Source organism: Crassostrea angulata, chromosome 10 (genome assembly GCF_025612915.1).
Source record: "Crassostrea angulata isolate pt1a10 chromosome 10, ASM2561291v2, whole genome shotgun sequence".
In the NCBI taxonomy this organism is placed as follows: domain Eukaryota; kingdom Metazoa; phylum Mollusca; class Bivalvia; order Ostreida; family Ostreidae; genus Magallana; species Magallana angulata.
The window spans coordinates 50,892,917-50,907,563 of NC_069120.1; the positions used below are offsets into that span (position 1 = coordinate 50,892,917).

The 14,647-nt window shown below is 37.7% G+C and overlaps 1 protein-coding gene across 7 annotated transcripts in view; it reads left to right on the forward strand.

The window, feature by feature from the left end:
- The window catches only part of LOC128164522 (uncharacterized), a 63,122-nt gene that overhangs the window by 25,544 nt on the left and 22,931 nt on the right, over window positions 1–14,647 (forward strand). For 2 of the 7 annotated variants that reach the window (XR_008240955.1, XM_052828427.1), the window contains exons 21-37: window positions 172–345; window positions 584–700; window positions 884–1,122; window positions 1,399–1,654; window positions 2,135–5,821; window positions 6,443–6,654; window positions 7,070–7,499; window positions 7,963–8,201; window positions 9,177–9,215; window positions 9,848–9,868; window positions 10,687–11,416; window positions 11,552–11,971; window positions 12,378–12,557; window positions 12,744–12,922; window positions 13,556–13,625; window positions 13,829–14,083; window positions 14,322–14,509. Coding sequence is in view for 1 of the 7 variants with exons in the window: in XM_052828427.1 (XP_052684387.1) it covers window positions 172–345; window positions 584–700; window positions 884–1,122; window positions 1,399–1,654; window positions 2,135–5,821; window positions 6,443–6,654; window positions 7,070–7,499; window positions 7,963–8,201; window positions 9,177–9,215; window positions 9,848–9,868; window positions 10,687–11,416; window positions 11,552–11,971; window positions 12,378–12,557; window positions 12,744–12,922; window positions 13,556–13,625; window positions 13,829–14,083; window positions 14,322–14,509 (7,436 nt within the window). In the remaining 6 variants the exon portion in view is untranslated. The remainder of the gene's footprint in view (window positions 1–171; window positions 346–583; window positions 701–883; window positions 1,123–1,398; window positions 1,655–2,134; window positions 5,822–6,442; window positions 6,655–7,069; window positions 7,500–7,962; window positions 8,202–9,176; window positions 9,216–9,847; window positions 9,869–10,686; window positions 11,417–11,551; window positions 11,972–12,377; window positions 12,558–12,743; window positions 12,923–13,555; window positions 13,626–13,828; window positions 14,084–14,321; window positions 14,510–14,647) is intronic. The other 5 variants (XR_008240953.1, XR_008240950.1, XR_008240951.1 and 2 more) reach the window with 5 other exon arrangements.

Genomic DNA, 14,647 nt, shown 5'->3' on the forward strand with positions numbered 1-14,647 from the left:
ATGTCTTGAGGAAAATTTTTCATAAAAAAAAATTTGTTCATTTCCTTTAAAGTAGAAGGGTAAAATAATGCTGTTTAAAAAAATATGACTGGTATATTCTCATTTGGTTGATTTACTTTGTAGAGTGATATTGATTTCTGTGTAAATATATAGATGTTTTTTGGTTTACAGCAAGGATGTGTGTGAGACCACCCGAGCCAATGAATGGATATGTCAACTACACAGGTCTCTTTCTGGGATCCACTGCCACGTATAGTTGCAAGTGTGGATACAAGTTGATAGGGTCAAAGGTTAGACACTGTCAAGGCAACGGAATCTGGAGTGGTAATGGGACCATTTGTGTGGGTAAGTCAAGAGGGTCAAGGTCAGATGTATTCATCAAGAGATTAAGCGAGCTTGTACAGACTTGATATATTCATCTATTTAAAGACTTTTGCATCACATAATGATTTTTCATTGCTTTTACATGTCAAACTTTGTAACATTTGTGAGTTTTTTCATGATTAAAAGTTTTTTGTGACCTTTTTGCTAAGAATAGTCTTGATACAGTTTAACACCACATGTGATTGTCCTAACTTGACAGACATGGACTGTTCCAATCCAACACCCCCCTCCAACGGAGCAGTGTACAGTAGCACCAGGATGAGTTACTTTGGTAGTCGGGTCTCATACACCTGCCAGAAAGGCTACTCACTCATAGGTAACTTGGAGATCAACAATTTCGTGACTGATTTCAATATTCATATAAATTATCGCATTACATCATTCAACTCTAGAGTTGAAGAATTACAAATTTTACAAGTTAAATTATATTTGTTGCCCAGAAAAAATCTGTGATTAGAAACTGTCTATATTTCAAAGTTTCATTGATTATTTACCCTAGGTTCATCTTACTCCACATGCTCCCTGCCTGAGCAGTCCAGCCTGCCAGATTTTTTGCTGCTGTTGAGAGTCAGATTCAGGGCAGATAACAACATAAGTCCGGAGTGCGCTTCGCTGTACCGTGCAGAGCTGGCTGCCAAGTTTAACGCAAGCATTCGCTCCCTGCCTCGCTGCTCCTTGCTTGATATGTTTGTGTTGGACTCCAGCACTGACTCCACTTCAGGGACCGAGGTAAATCAGGTAGTTACCATTGATTAAATTCAGGTGTATTAGAGCTTATGTACAATAATTAAAAAAAAAATTCTAAATTCTTTAGTATTTTACAAATGTCCCAGATGGTAAAGATTACACATACATGTATATTTCAAGTACATGTATCAAGTTGGTTGTTTTTTGTAAATGTGATTTTTTAATGCTCCATTTGTCGGAGATTATAAGTACATCTTTGGTGGTCAAATAGCATGGCTCTGTTGTGGAATCTTAAGCATTATCATTGGGTTACTTTGGTGTTCACAGATTGTGCTGGGAACATCCATTACATTGAGTGGTCCAGCCACAGCAGTGTGCAACTGTTCCTCAGACATTTTACAGTACAGCCCAGGAAACATTCACTGGACTATCATGGTACCCTCCTGTCCAACTCTAGCCAACAAAGAAAGCAAGAAGATTCTAGACAGCGTGGAGCACTGGAAGTGCCCTGCTGACTTCACCCTGCAGGGTGGGGACAGTGGTTGTTCCTACTCCGAGGCCCCCACTTGTCGTAGGCTTACCGGTAAGCTTCTACAGGCCATGCTACATACTTTGTGTATATGTGTTCTTATTCCAGCATATAAAGATTTTAGCGCAACTGTAAGCAAAACATGATCTTTCACAAGCATTGATATATGTTGTTGGCTTAGCATTCAGTCCCCTGGACTTGGTCATTATACATATGTATGCAAAGAAATATACATACAGGTAAAAAAGGCGCTAAAATAAAAACGCTGTTGATTAGAATACACATACTGTCTGTTATTAAACCGGACCTTCTCCTTTAACAAAACATTTAATACTAATTCATTATTTCTGATACTAATTTGCTCGATTTGGAATGAGAAACTTTATGTATTTGCATCCTTCTTTCTCTTTGGCTGTGGTAATTATTTTCTTTGATTAATCCCTGTGTAGAATTTTAATCAGTTATTTACATATATATTTTGATAGGGTGCTAGAGGACATTATTTGCATGTTGTTATACAATTATCTTTTGAAGACTGTTTAGGTTCAGAGGATCCCACTGAAATAAGTTCTACCATTACCACTTCAAAACTACCTCCTCCATCTCAAGCTACCTCAACCATTTCATCCTCATCATCAGAGGACCATCAAAGGACAGAGAAAACTAGCACTGTGCCAACAGATGTGGTTACATATGTGCAGACAACACCAAAAAACAACAACATTCTCTCTACAGTCAGTACAACAACACAGACAACTGCCACAGACTCAGTCACAGGCACTACAGGGTTTTCTGGGCACTCTGTCGATACATCTACTCTTTCTCCCAAGTTCACATTAACCACAGACAATGTAGTCACACAAACAACATCAGCACCCATATCAACAGAAAAATCAACACCTCTAACACATTCAGTAGCAAGTACAACTCAGTCTCCAACAATGTCTGTTACTGAGGTTCAATCAACATCTGAAGCTTCAACTTCATCAGAATCAACTTTCTCTGCCGAAACAAGTACAGACCCATCAACAACTGAAGGAACATTAACAACTACAACTAAAGTTATAGCAACTTTATCAACTACAACAAGTGATACCCAAACATCACTCAATGTCGATACAAAAACAACAATGGAAACTGGTATTACTACTGGAGCACAGACAGTGGCTTCAACAACTACTAAATCTACTACAACTGAGGATTCCACAACTAGCAAGGCACCAGTGATAACCGACAATCCCAGTACTAAACATACAACAGTTGGAACCACTACTAGCCAAGGATCAACAACAGCATTTGAAACTAGCACCACAAGTCAAGTACCCTCATCTGAAACACCACTAAGCACAGGAGTGCAAACATCACTGCAGACAACTACAACCAAGGCTACAGCATCAACAGAGACTGTGAACCCAACGACAGGGGGACTAACAAGTCAAGATACAACCACAACAGAAATTACAACTATAAGTGATACACAAACAATAAAAAGTTCTACAACAACAAATATCAACACAGGCTCCATGGCTTCAACATCTGTAGCATCATCTAATACAGCCCAAACAACAGAATCTTCTCCAACTGTAAGTAAAGACTACAGAAACACACAGTCTGAGGCTTCCACAACAACTACGCCATCCATTTTAGATACGGCTTCTTCTTCTGATGCTGCAACTTCTACCCTGGATTCTACCACAACAACTGTGAAAACTGAAACTATAAAAACAACTGAATCAGAAACTACAACGAAAGAAGTATCTCAGCCTACATCTCCATCAGTATTTACAACTGAAACAGACACTGTAACTTCAGCAGTTAGATCAACTATGACTGATTTACCAAACACAAAAGGGCCTTCAACATCCACTACAACCAAAGATAATCTTCTAACTACATCAATTTCAACAGTAGCAAACTCTACAGAGACAAGTACAAACACAATTTCAGATGTACCACTATCTACCACTTCAACACCACAAAGCACAAGCTCCACAACAGTTGCTTCTACTGCACAATCTTCAACTACACTGCAAAGTACTATCACAGCCCAACCTCAAATTACCACTACACCATCACAAACTTCCAGCATTGAACCCCAAACCTCGATCAAACAATCACAAACTACAACCACACAGCCATTTACCACAACGCCACAAACTACCATGGCACCTCAAACTACCACAAACACTCCTCTATCTACACAAACAACTCTCCCAACTACATCAAAACCAAGTACAACACAATATGGTACCAGCACTACTCCTCAATCTTCTTCCAAAATATCCCAAACTAGTACTACTCAATCTCAAAAGACTACCTTAACCTCTGAGGCCAATACAGGTCACCAGAGCACCACCACAACTATTCAAACAACTACTACAACACCTCAAATAACATCAACTTCAATTTATTCAACCTCAACAATACCAGAAACTACTTCCTCATTTGATCAAAATACCACAACCACCCAAATTACTACCACAACACCCCAGATTACAAGTACATCACCTCAAACTACCACTACAACACCTCAGACAACCACAACATCACCTCAAACTACCACTATAACACCTCAGAATACCACTACATCACCTCAAACTACCACAACAACACCTAAGACTACCACTTCATCACCTCTAACTACCACTACAACACCTCAAACTACAACATCACCTCTAACAACAACAACACCTCAATCTACCACTACAAAGCCTCTAACTACCACTACAACACCTCAAACTACAACAACAGCACCTATTACAACCACTACAACACCTCTAACTACCACTACAACACCTCAAACTACAACAACATCACCTTTAACAACAACAACACCTCAAACTACCACTGCAAAGCCTCTAACTACCACTACAACACCTCAAACTACAACAACAGCACCTATTACAACCACTACAACACCTAAAACCACCACCACCACAACACCTCTAACAACCACTATGACGCCTGAAACTACCACAACTACAACACCTCTAACAACCACCACCACACCTCAAACTACCACAACAACACCTCTAACAACTACAACAACTCCTGAAACAACCACCACCACAACACCTTTAACAACATCTACGATGCCTGAAATTACCACCACCACAGTGCCTTTAACAACCACTAGAACACCTGAAACTACCACCACACCTCTAACAACCATCACCACCACAACACTTCAAACTACCACTACAACACCTCAAACTACCACAACAACATCTCTAACTACCACTACAACACCTGAAACTACCACCACCACAACACCTTTAACAACCACTACAACACCTGAAACTACCACCACCCCAACACCTTTAACAACAACTACAACACCTGAAGCTACCACCACCTCAACACCTGAAACTACCACTACAACACCTCTAACAACCACTATGACGCCTGAAACTACCACCACCACAACACCTCAAACTACTACCACAACACCTCTAACAACCACTACAACACCTCAAACTACCACAACAACATCTCTAACAACCACTACGATGCCTGAAACTACCACCACTACAACACCTCAAACAACCACTACAACACCTCAAACTACCTCCACTACAACACCTCAAACTACCACAACAACATCTGTAACAACCACTACAATGCCTGAAACTACCACCACTACAACACCTCAAACAACCACTACAACACCTGAAACTACCACCACTACAACGCCTCAAACTACCTCTACTACACCTCAGACAACCACTACCACACTAAAAACTACCACCACAACAGCACCTCAGACTACCACTACTGCAACACCTGAAACTACCACTACAACAACTCAGACTACCACAACAACACCTCTAACAACCACTACAACACCCCAAACTATCACAACTACATCTCTAACAACCACTACGATGCCTGAAACTACCACCACAACAACACCTCTAACTACCACCACAACACCTCAGGCTACCATTACAACACCTCAAACTACTACTACAACACCTCTGACCACCACCACAACACCTCAAACTACCACAACAACTCAAACCACCACCACAACACCTCAAACTACCACTACAACACCTCAGGCTACCACTACAACACCTCAGACTACCACCACCACCACAACTCTGACCACCACCACCACTACACCTCAAACTACCACTACCATTCCATCTACTGCACAAACTACAACCACTGTGGCACCAGTTCCTGAAACTACCACTCCTGGAACAACGTTGCCGTACTGTAAGCTTTTATGATTTTTGGCAAGATTTGTTGAGGAAAGGCTAGGTATTATTTGTAAAACAGTCATCCATTTAGGATGGATAGCCCCTACTTTATCAATGATATGTTGCATGTATGGGACATTCCAAATTGATATAAGTAGATGTTCTGTAGACTATATAATATTATAAAATATTGTCAGGTGTAAAAAGTAGTCAATATTTTATGTTTTCCCATAGTAGCATGCATACAATATTTTCAAAAAATGTTCAGCATGATTCTGATATTAATTTACCAAGTATGATGGATATAGAATGATTAACATATAATAATGCTTAGGTGGTATGAGAATATTCTGGAAAACTATTCCATTTGTGTCGTTATCATTTAGCATGCCATTGGGTAAAGAATGTTAAGCATCAAAATATGAATGGCATGGCTAGCTCACGCCACAAGTGTAGATCAACTGAGATCAGGCTTTCCTTTGCAATCATCAATATTAATCACAAACATGTGACATCTAAGTTCATGTCTTTTAAACAATCATTTACATTTTTTTAGAGGTCGGTATAATTATTGTGATTCTTAATGAGAGAATATGATGTATATCCGTGACAGACCATATTGTGCATGTATTTTTAGCAATACCTCCCCTACATTTTGGGACGTACTGGACATATAGATACCCAGCATCAGCCAATGAGGAGCCAGGCTGTCAGGAGTACATTAGTGGAGAATATATAAATGCCTTTACTTCAAGCAAAAGAGCTCTTGAAAGTGAAAGAAAACCTAAAACTTGCAAATCGATTACTATGTCCATCATAAGGGAAGAACCCTCCTCCCTCAACAAAGAGGTAAACAGTTATAAACCTAATAATCTGTTTTGATTAGAATTATTTTATACTATCTAATGTTTGATCAGTCAATAAAAGGGGCTTTGTTTTTAGCAAACATGGGTTGTAAAGCTCAAACTTGTATGAAGATGAAGAGCTTGATCTTTTTTCCTAGAAGATTATTCTTTTTGTTATTGTCAAAAGTTGAAAAAGATAAAAAGCTGTGGTTTTTTTTAATTTGTACTCATGTAGGCTATCTATCATGTCATTACATTATTTCAATTCTGTGTAAATTAGGGATTAGGGGGTCAATTTAGATTGCAAATTTTTATACTTTTGTTGGTAATATATACATATGTTGAAAAAAAAAAGTATTAAAAAAAATCAACAAAAATTGCTAATGATTAAATGTATTTTTGTTTCCTCTATTTTTCAGTTTATTTTTATTCTGAAAATTGGATTTTCTGGAAGTGTAAAAGATTCTGTAGAATCTTGTGCCCGTGATTTCAATAGCACAATAAACAACAAAGTCACTGCCCTCTTTGATGAAATGCTGAACACTATTGACCAGTGCCAGAGTGTCTACCCCCGCACTGACCTTACTCTGACCAAGCGCAGTGAGTGGATGTGCTCCAGTGAGAACTACAGATATGACTCCATTCAGCATCTCTGTATCCTGGACACCACCAGGGCCGCCGCGGCTTTTGTAGCCACAAGTCTGACAGACACTGAGCCAGACGTGGTAACTCAGATGATACCACAGTTACGGCCTGCCACAAGTACTCAGCCAGTTGTTTATACCACCACAACTCATGTGCCAAGTTCTACAAGCATTGTGCCTACCATCTCTACAACACAGACCCCTGGTTAGCTAACCTTGAGCTGTTATGTTCTGTATATGTCGTCCTTATTTGTTGTAATTATGTGTTACGATTCCATGAAGAATTATTTTATCCTTTGTTTATCCATTACATGTATCATTTTTATCTAGATATTAATGTTATTGAAAGTGAAGTGTCAGTCTTTCAAAGAAAAAAAAAATGTGTCTCCAAACACGACCAATGTCGTTTTCATTAAGCCTTTCTGGTTTTTTGGGACATGTGCATGGTTTTGTTCTTTTATTTTGAATAGTGGCATTCCCTTTAGATATGCATGTTGCATGTTCTTTTTCATCAGAACTGAGTAATCCTTTCATACTGAGGTTCTCTTTGTTCGTGTCTGAGTGCTGCATTCTTCTGCGATCCTTATGTTCCACTCAACTAATGACAGATAGCCAACTCAAGAATTCAACCTTATTTTCTAAATAAAACTGTTTTTTTCTTGTTTCAGTGACACCTGATCAGACCCCATTCTTTGTTAATGAAGTATACTTCAAGTTCCAAACCTATGACTTGACAAAGGAATGTGAAAATGAACTGAAGGAGAGAATTGAACGGTCCGTGGGTGAAGCCAGTCGAGCCATCATACAGCTTCTCCCTGAACTCCCTCTGTGTCGCGACATTACTGATGCCGAGCTGATCAAAACCAAATCAATGCTGTCTTATGATGCAATGTTGCCCTATAACCAGGTTTGTCCCATCATTCAAGCATTTGTTCTTGCTGCAGACAAATTATAGAAATACATGTGTCAGAAGATACTAATTGGGTCTTATTACTAAAGCATGCTAAACTGAGATTTATGTTTAAATTAGGAAATAGAAAAATATGAAAGGCTGAGGGTTAGGAAACCTTTGTTCCCAGTAATGTTCAGATTAGGTGCATGTCTTGAGTTTATATCATCTTAGAACTGAAATGTGCTCATATGTTATTTGTTCATTCGTGAAGAAAGCTGTCCTTCTCACAAGATCACGATTCTTAACTTCAACTTTCCTTGATTTTCATCATGTAATCTTGCATTCTGTTGATAAGTGGAATCAGAATGGTTTTCAAAATTGTCTTTGATGTAAATTCAAAGAGTTTTGAAAATCTTGAAATTGTAAAGAATATTTTGTCTGTAAATCTTGTTCTCTTATGTAGTGACAATATTGATCGGGATTAAGTGTTTGCATGGTGCCTGCTAACATTAACAGCTATGGCAGAGTGCTGTACACTTGGTTACTTTTAAAGAAACAGAAAATTTTGTCCTTTCAAGTCGTCTTAATTTGAAAAATAATCAGACAATCAGCATTTTTGCTATTCTTTTCATCCTATTACTAAAGTACTGTAAACCAACCTTTATTTGCGACAACTTTATTTTGTTACATGTATTAACTGGAGAAACTTGTTAACGATGACTAATTATCGTTTACAAGATGTACATTGTCTGAAAAACAATATACCAGAAAAATTTGAGAACTGGTTAGCGGTGAGAAATGTTTCCAACGATGAAGCTATAGTGAACCTCATGAAAATTTCTTGAAGGTGAATATAAGGTTGGTTTACTGTAATAAAAGAAGTCAAAGATGTAAATTTACCTAAGAATGTGGGAGATTTTTGAGAAACAAGCGTACAGCACAGTGGACGAATGTAATACATGACATCTGAATGGATCCATTACTTTTCAGTCTGACCAGTTTGATCTTAGGTTCTTGGCGAACGAGACGGTAAGGAGCTGTATACTCAGGCTAGATAGACTTCATTTGCTTGTAGATATTTTCTGTAGACAATGTCATTTATTTTCATGGAAGCCCTTTCCTTTATTTTTTAAAATTGTGTAATCTTTATTTTTAAATTGTTTGATTTAATATCCAGGATGCTTCATCAATGTTTTCTGATTCCATCATTCCTGAATCAGATAGACTTTGTTTTATTCCCCAGAAGAGTGATCACTTAGTCCGTTCACAGCATGCTTTTCATGTAGTTATGGGCTTGCTTTTTCCACAGTTTTATTTCTTAATATAAATCTTGATAGCATTTTATGCTGCTGAATTACATAAATCACCAGTAATATATATACATGTATATGCAATCAAAACCCGAAATTTTATATTTAAGATATTTTTTTTTTATGTTTTGCAATAATTTTGTGTAAAGCAGAATATTCAACTTTGCTTCATATCTGACCATTGTTTATGTAAATAGACTGTTCAACATGAAAACATATGTATTTCAACCATTTTGTACCGGTAAACATGCAGTCTATTCAATGGCTTCCTCTCTGCATGGTAAATGGATAGGTTGTTTATATGGAGGTGTACCCTTATACTGATAGTCTTTCTCACTGCTTCTCTTGTAGACGGCTCCCACACCCAATGAGGTACAGCTGGTGTGCATGGCATGCCTCTGTTTGTCAATATCAAATTAAACTATATTTCAAATTGATCTCTGACCAATATAATATATAATGGAGTGCATTTTCTGTATTCTTTGTGCATGGAACTCATCAAAATTTCTTAAGCTACATGTATATTAAGAAGGGAAATACATATTTCTCTAAATATATAGAAACATACAGTAAATTCAATTAACTCATTCATTGACAAATTTCTTCTTTAAATATGAAATAACTGAAATTCATATTACAATTTAAAATGGGTTCTTTCAAGTGGCATGATTTAAGATATAGAATACATAATAAAGTATATGGTTCACTTGTTTTGCAACTTCATCAAAAAGCTTCTTTAAGCTACTGATTTTGCATGAAGTTTATATTCTAAAATAAAATCAAAATGATTGATGATATTAAACTGACACCATTAAACTCATCCTATAGGCATTGGTTTTCATTGACCTGTTTGTATTTGACTGCAGTGTGCACTTTGTACCATCACTTGGCCATACTCTCACACTTAGACTAGACCCGATACTCTGTAAGGCTCGGGACTGTCTGTCCACTCAGTAGCCTAGAGTTGTCACCCCCCACCAGTCACTGTATTACAATGTGTTACGGGGTGCTACATAATACTTGATATTTCCAATTTGTTCTGATATTCTTTCTTAAAATACTAAAAAAAAATAAAAATATGTAAGTTTTTTTGCGCATTTTTTTTACAAGTTATTAAAATTCAAATAATAAGTAATCTGAGAACTTTTACCTCAAAGTACTAAACTTATGATTTTGTTTATTTTCTACAGATATTATTGACTGTGCCATTTGTTTTACGAACCCGAAATTTCTCTTTGGATAAATTGGAGAACTGTATTAATCAGAGTATAAGAAGTCTCCTAGAAGTCGGCTTTCAGAACAATATTTCCCACCAGATCGGATCAATCCCACAGAAAATCTGTAACAGGATCAATCAGAGTGACCTCAGCTACACGATGGACATCCAGTGTCCTAGCCCCTTCCGATTTAGTCACCAAGCCAGGCGCTGCTATACTTTACCTCTAGCCTATATGCCCATTAGAGTGTACATTATACAAGTAACATTTTCCCTGACTAAATCTTATTCCAACAACTGCCATTCATCTTATCAAAGGTCGATCAGAAGGCAACTGGCGACACAAAATGTGAATATGCTGAAGAATGGCTTGCATGACATGTGTCTTAGGTACAATGTGGTGGTCAAAGTTGACACAGTTGTTAATAATTTAAGCTTTGGTGGCAGTGATAAACTTGTTGGTAATGTAAGTGTCGTTCTGATGGCCACCTCAGAGGACCCCGATTACAATGTCTGTATGGGGTCAGAGTTACATAACTACATGTTCACCAAGACGGTGGTCCCTGGGGCCCTGGTTATACCTACAGACAGTCCAGGGGAGTGTGGCAACCTCACATGGGAGAAGGGTGAACCGAAGGTCCAAGTACCAAGCACCTGTTTGAGGAACTACAAGTTCAATGAAACACTGCAGAGATGTATTGAGGGTAAGTCTAGAGTTGTTGTCTTGTTTTAATGAGATATTGTTGGCATGAATTTAAAAGCTACAGTACTTATATATAAAGATATTGAATTATATCATTTGGACATGATTGTAAAGACAATTTTTTTTCCACTATCAGATAGAACAGCCATGTTAAAGTTACAGTACGACACCAGTATTGAGTGGAGCAGCCCTCCCTCCTCAGAGTGTCTGAGTAATGTGGCGAACCAGATGAAGGGCTACATGAACATGGCTTTCAGCAATACAAGCAACTCTGTTGATTGCTCTCAGATATATAGAAGGATTGATGTTGCGGTCCCGGGGGACCAGATTTCACTGAATATAAGCCTCGTTCCATTCGAATGGAACCGAACACGTGCAGAGAATTGCCTTTTGCAACTTTGGCTATTCAACTCAAAGCTTTTTAATGATCGATTCATTCCAGATCTCAGCAACACTTGTCAAGTACGTTCGTACCAGGATTTAAATGGGAGTAGCACTTATATCTGCATTCATCTTGACTACTACTGGAATGCAAGCACTAAAAGCTGTGTTCGAGGTAAATACTATGTATTTAAGGACTATTTTTCTATTCCTGAACTAACAAATTTTGATTTATAAGTGAAGTTGAACTTGATTTTTGATATAATGTACAGGAGATACTTTGAACTCAATATTTGGACAAAATTTCAGTAACGTTAAACATAGCAATCTAAAAGCTCATCTCTCATTGTTTTGTTCCATATACATGTACATCGAACACTTCAAATGTTGTCAAAATTGTTTTCTGAATATTAATTTTCCCAATTTAACCAAAAATGTTGGCAATTTTCCTATCTTAAGGGACCTGGACACTGTACATGTACCAGAGAAATCAATCAATGACTGCTACCAGTTTAAAATGATGAAAAGATATGTTGCATATTCATAAACAATGCTTTGACAGACATACATTTTTCTTTTAGGAAAAAGTAGAAAGAAAAGAAGCAGACCATATCCAAAAAGTGTGATAATGTGGGGACAATCAGAGGGGGAGAAATGGACATTGAGTAGAGGAAGACATCGACAGAAACGAAGCGCAAGTCTGAATACATCCACAGAGGAAATTGTGGCTAGGTGGCTTCCAGAAGCTCCATTATGTCAAGGTTTATTAATATTTTGTCTATCGTGATTAAATGCGATTCTTTGAAAAATTACTGGTATACAGTCAATTGTTTTTAATCTGGACATTTTGCAGACTATTGATTTGTTCAAATTCTGAGCTTGTTTTCTCTTTCCATTTCTTTTAAATTGTTAGATAGAAACCCCATTTCTTCAACTTATGCTTTCAGACCAACATCCTCCAGTGTTTTCTCACTGTCAAGGAATCCTCAACATAACAATGGGCAAGAATGGGCCTGTGCCCTTCAATTATTCCCTGCCCTTTGCCACCGATAACTCGGGGGTGCCTCCTATCATGTCCTACCACCCCGCTGATATCTTCAGACAGCCTTACCTACTGCAGAATCAGGTACGTCTTATTAACAGAGCCCCAGCTTTAGGGATCTTAACATTCTCTACTTTTGATATCAAAATCAGGGACTTATTGGTATTGTGGATGTTTGTGGAGGCTTAAATTTCATGGGTACCCATTATTCAAGAACTATCATCCTCTGACACTCAAGACTTTTTTAAGGTGGTATGGGACACTTCCATGTTTGACGTATTGTTTATCGAAATAAACAATAAAAATAAAGTGTAACTATATAAGAAGTTTCTTACCTGATATTGTCACCTGATGGCGTAGCGCAATGGGTAAGAGGGTTTACTACAAATCTGTAAGTCATGAGTTTGATTCCTGCAAGGGGTTTTACATTTTTTACCTCTCCAAATATTTTTAAAAGCTATTTTTTGGTAAATATTGTAAAATTATAAAATTCTAAACCGACGAAAGTATTTTAATTATCATGTACTTTAATCCACATAAATATCGACAGATGTCCCATACCACCTTAAATAACAAATAAAAGCAAAGTCATGTAATGACAATCCAATGAGCCTCTAACAATATACAATCAAGGATAATTGGCCTCAGCAATTTTTAACAATTCTACAGTGTATGAATAGATGCATGTAAACATATGGCACACTGTTGTTCTTTCAGACACATATCAACATCACTGCCAAGGATCAGAGTAACAATAGCAGGCTGTGCTCAATCTTCTTGGGACAAGGTAGGAGATTGCTCCCTCTCTCAAAATGGCAGTTGTCTTGTATTCTGTCAATGTAATGCACAGATAAGCTGAACAATAACTAACTTGATTACTGTTAGTACAGATATCTAAAATTTTTGCTCAGTAAAGGAGAATTTATTTAGAATGGCAGACACCAGTTTTTCAGTTGCTGAACTGCGTGATGTTGATAATTATTTTTTCAGTGGACGACATACCTCCAGACGTAACCTGCCCTGATGAGGTGGTAGTGGAGAAATACAACACGATATCTGACCGGGCCAACATCTCTGTCATTCAGAGAGCCACCGCCTGGGACTACAGTGGTACCGGTCCCATCTCTTACCATTATGAGGGCAGGCACTCGGAGCTTCCCCTGAGACATTTCATCAATGTCACAGCCTCGGCCTCTGATAGCAAAGGCAATACAGGAACTTGTCATTTTCTGTATGAGGGCAAGAGTAAGTTGTTTCTTGAATTTGTCTTCCATAAATGAACAGTGAATTGTTCTTTTTTGTTGCTTTTTGGTTGACAAATATTGCAGTAAAATAGTAGATGACATGTTTACAATGCCTTAGTACCACTACATTTATTTTAAGAATACTTTTTGGTCAGAGACGAATTTTGAGCTCGGAAAATTTGAAGTTGTGACTTGTGACTATGTGATTTATAATTAGATTTCTTTAATGCTTGTTGTAGGAGGTGATGTGAATGCAAATGGAATGGTAGCCTTGAACTTTTCCTACTCTTTGGATATTCCGAGTGATTCATGTAGGAAAAATGTATCCATGTTGATCTACAATGATGTTCTGAGAATTGCCAACAACACTTGCATCAAGAATGCCGAGCTGTATCTAGGTTATGAAATTCAGGCCAATGTAACGCAGGTAAGAGATTGGGCTAAGCAGGGGATTGATTGTTTTTGTACGGGTGGAATGGTTTTCATAAAATTGCAATAATTAAATAATTTTAACATTAACTAGAACTTTTTTTGTCTTCAACAAAAAGTAAGGGCTTTTCGACAG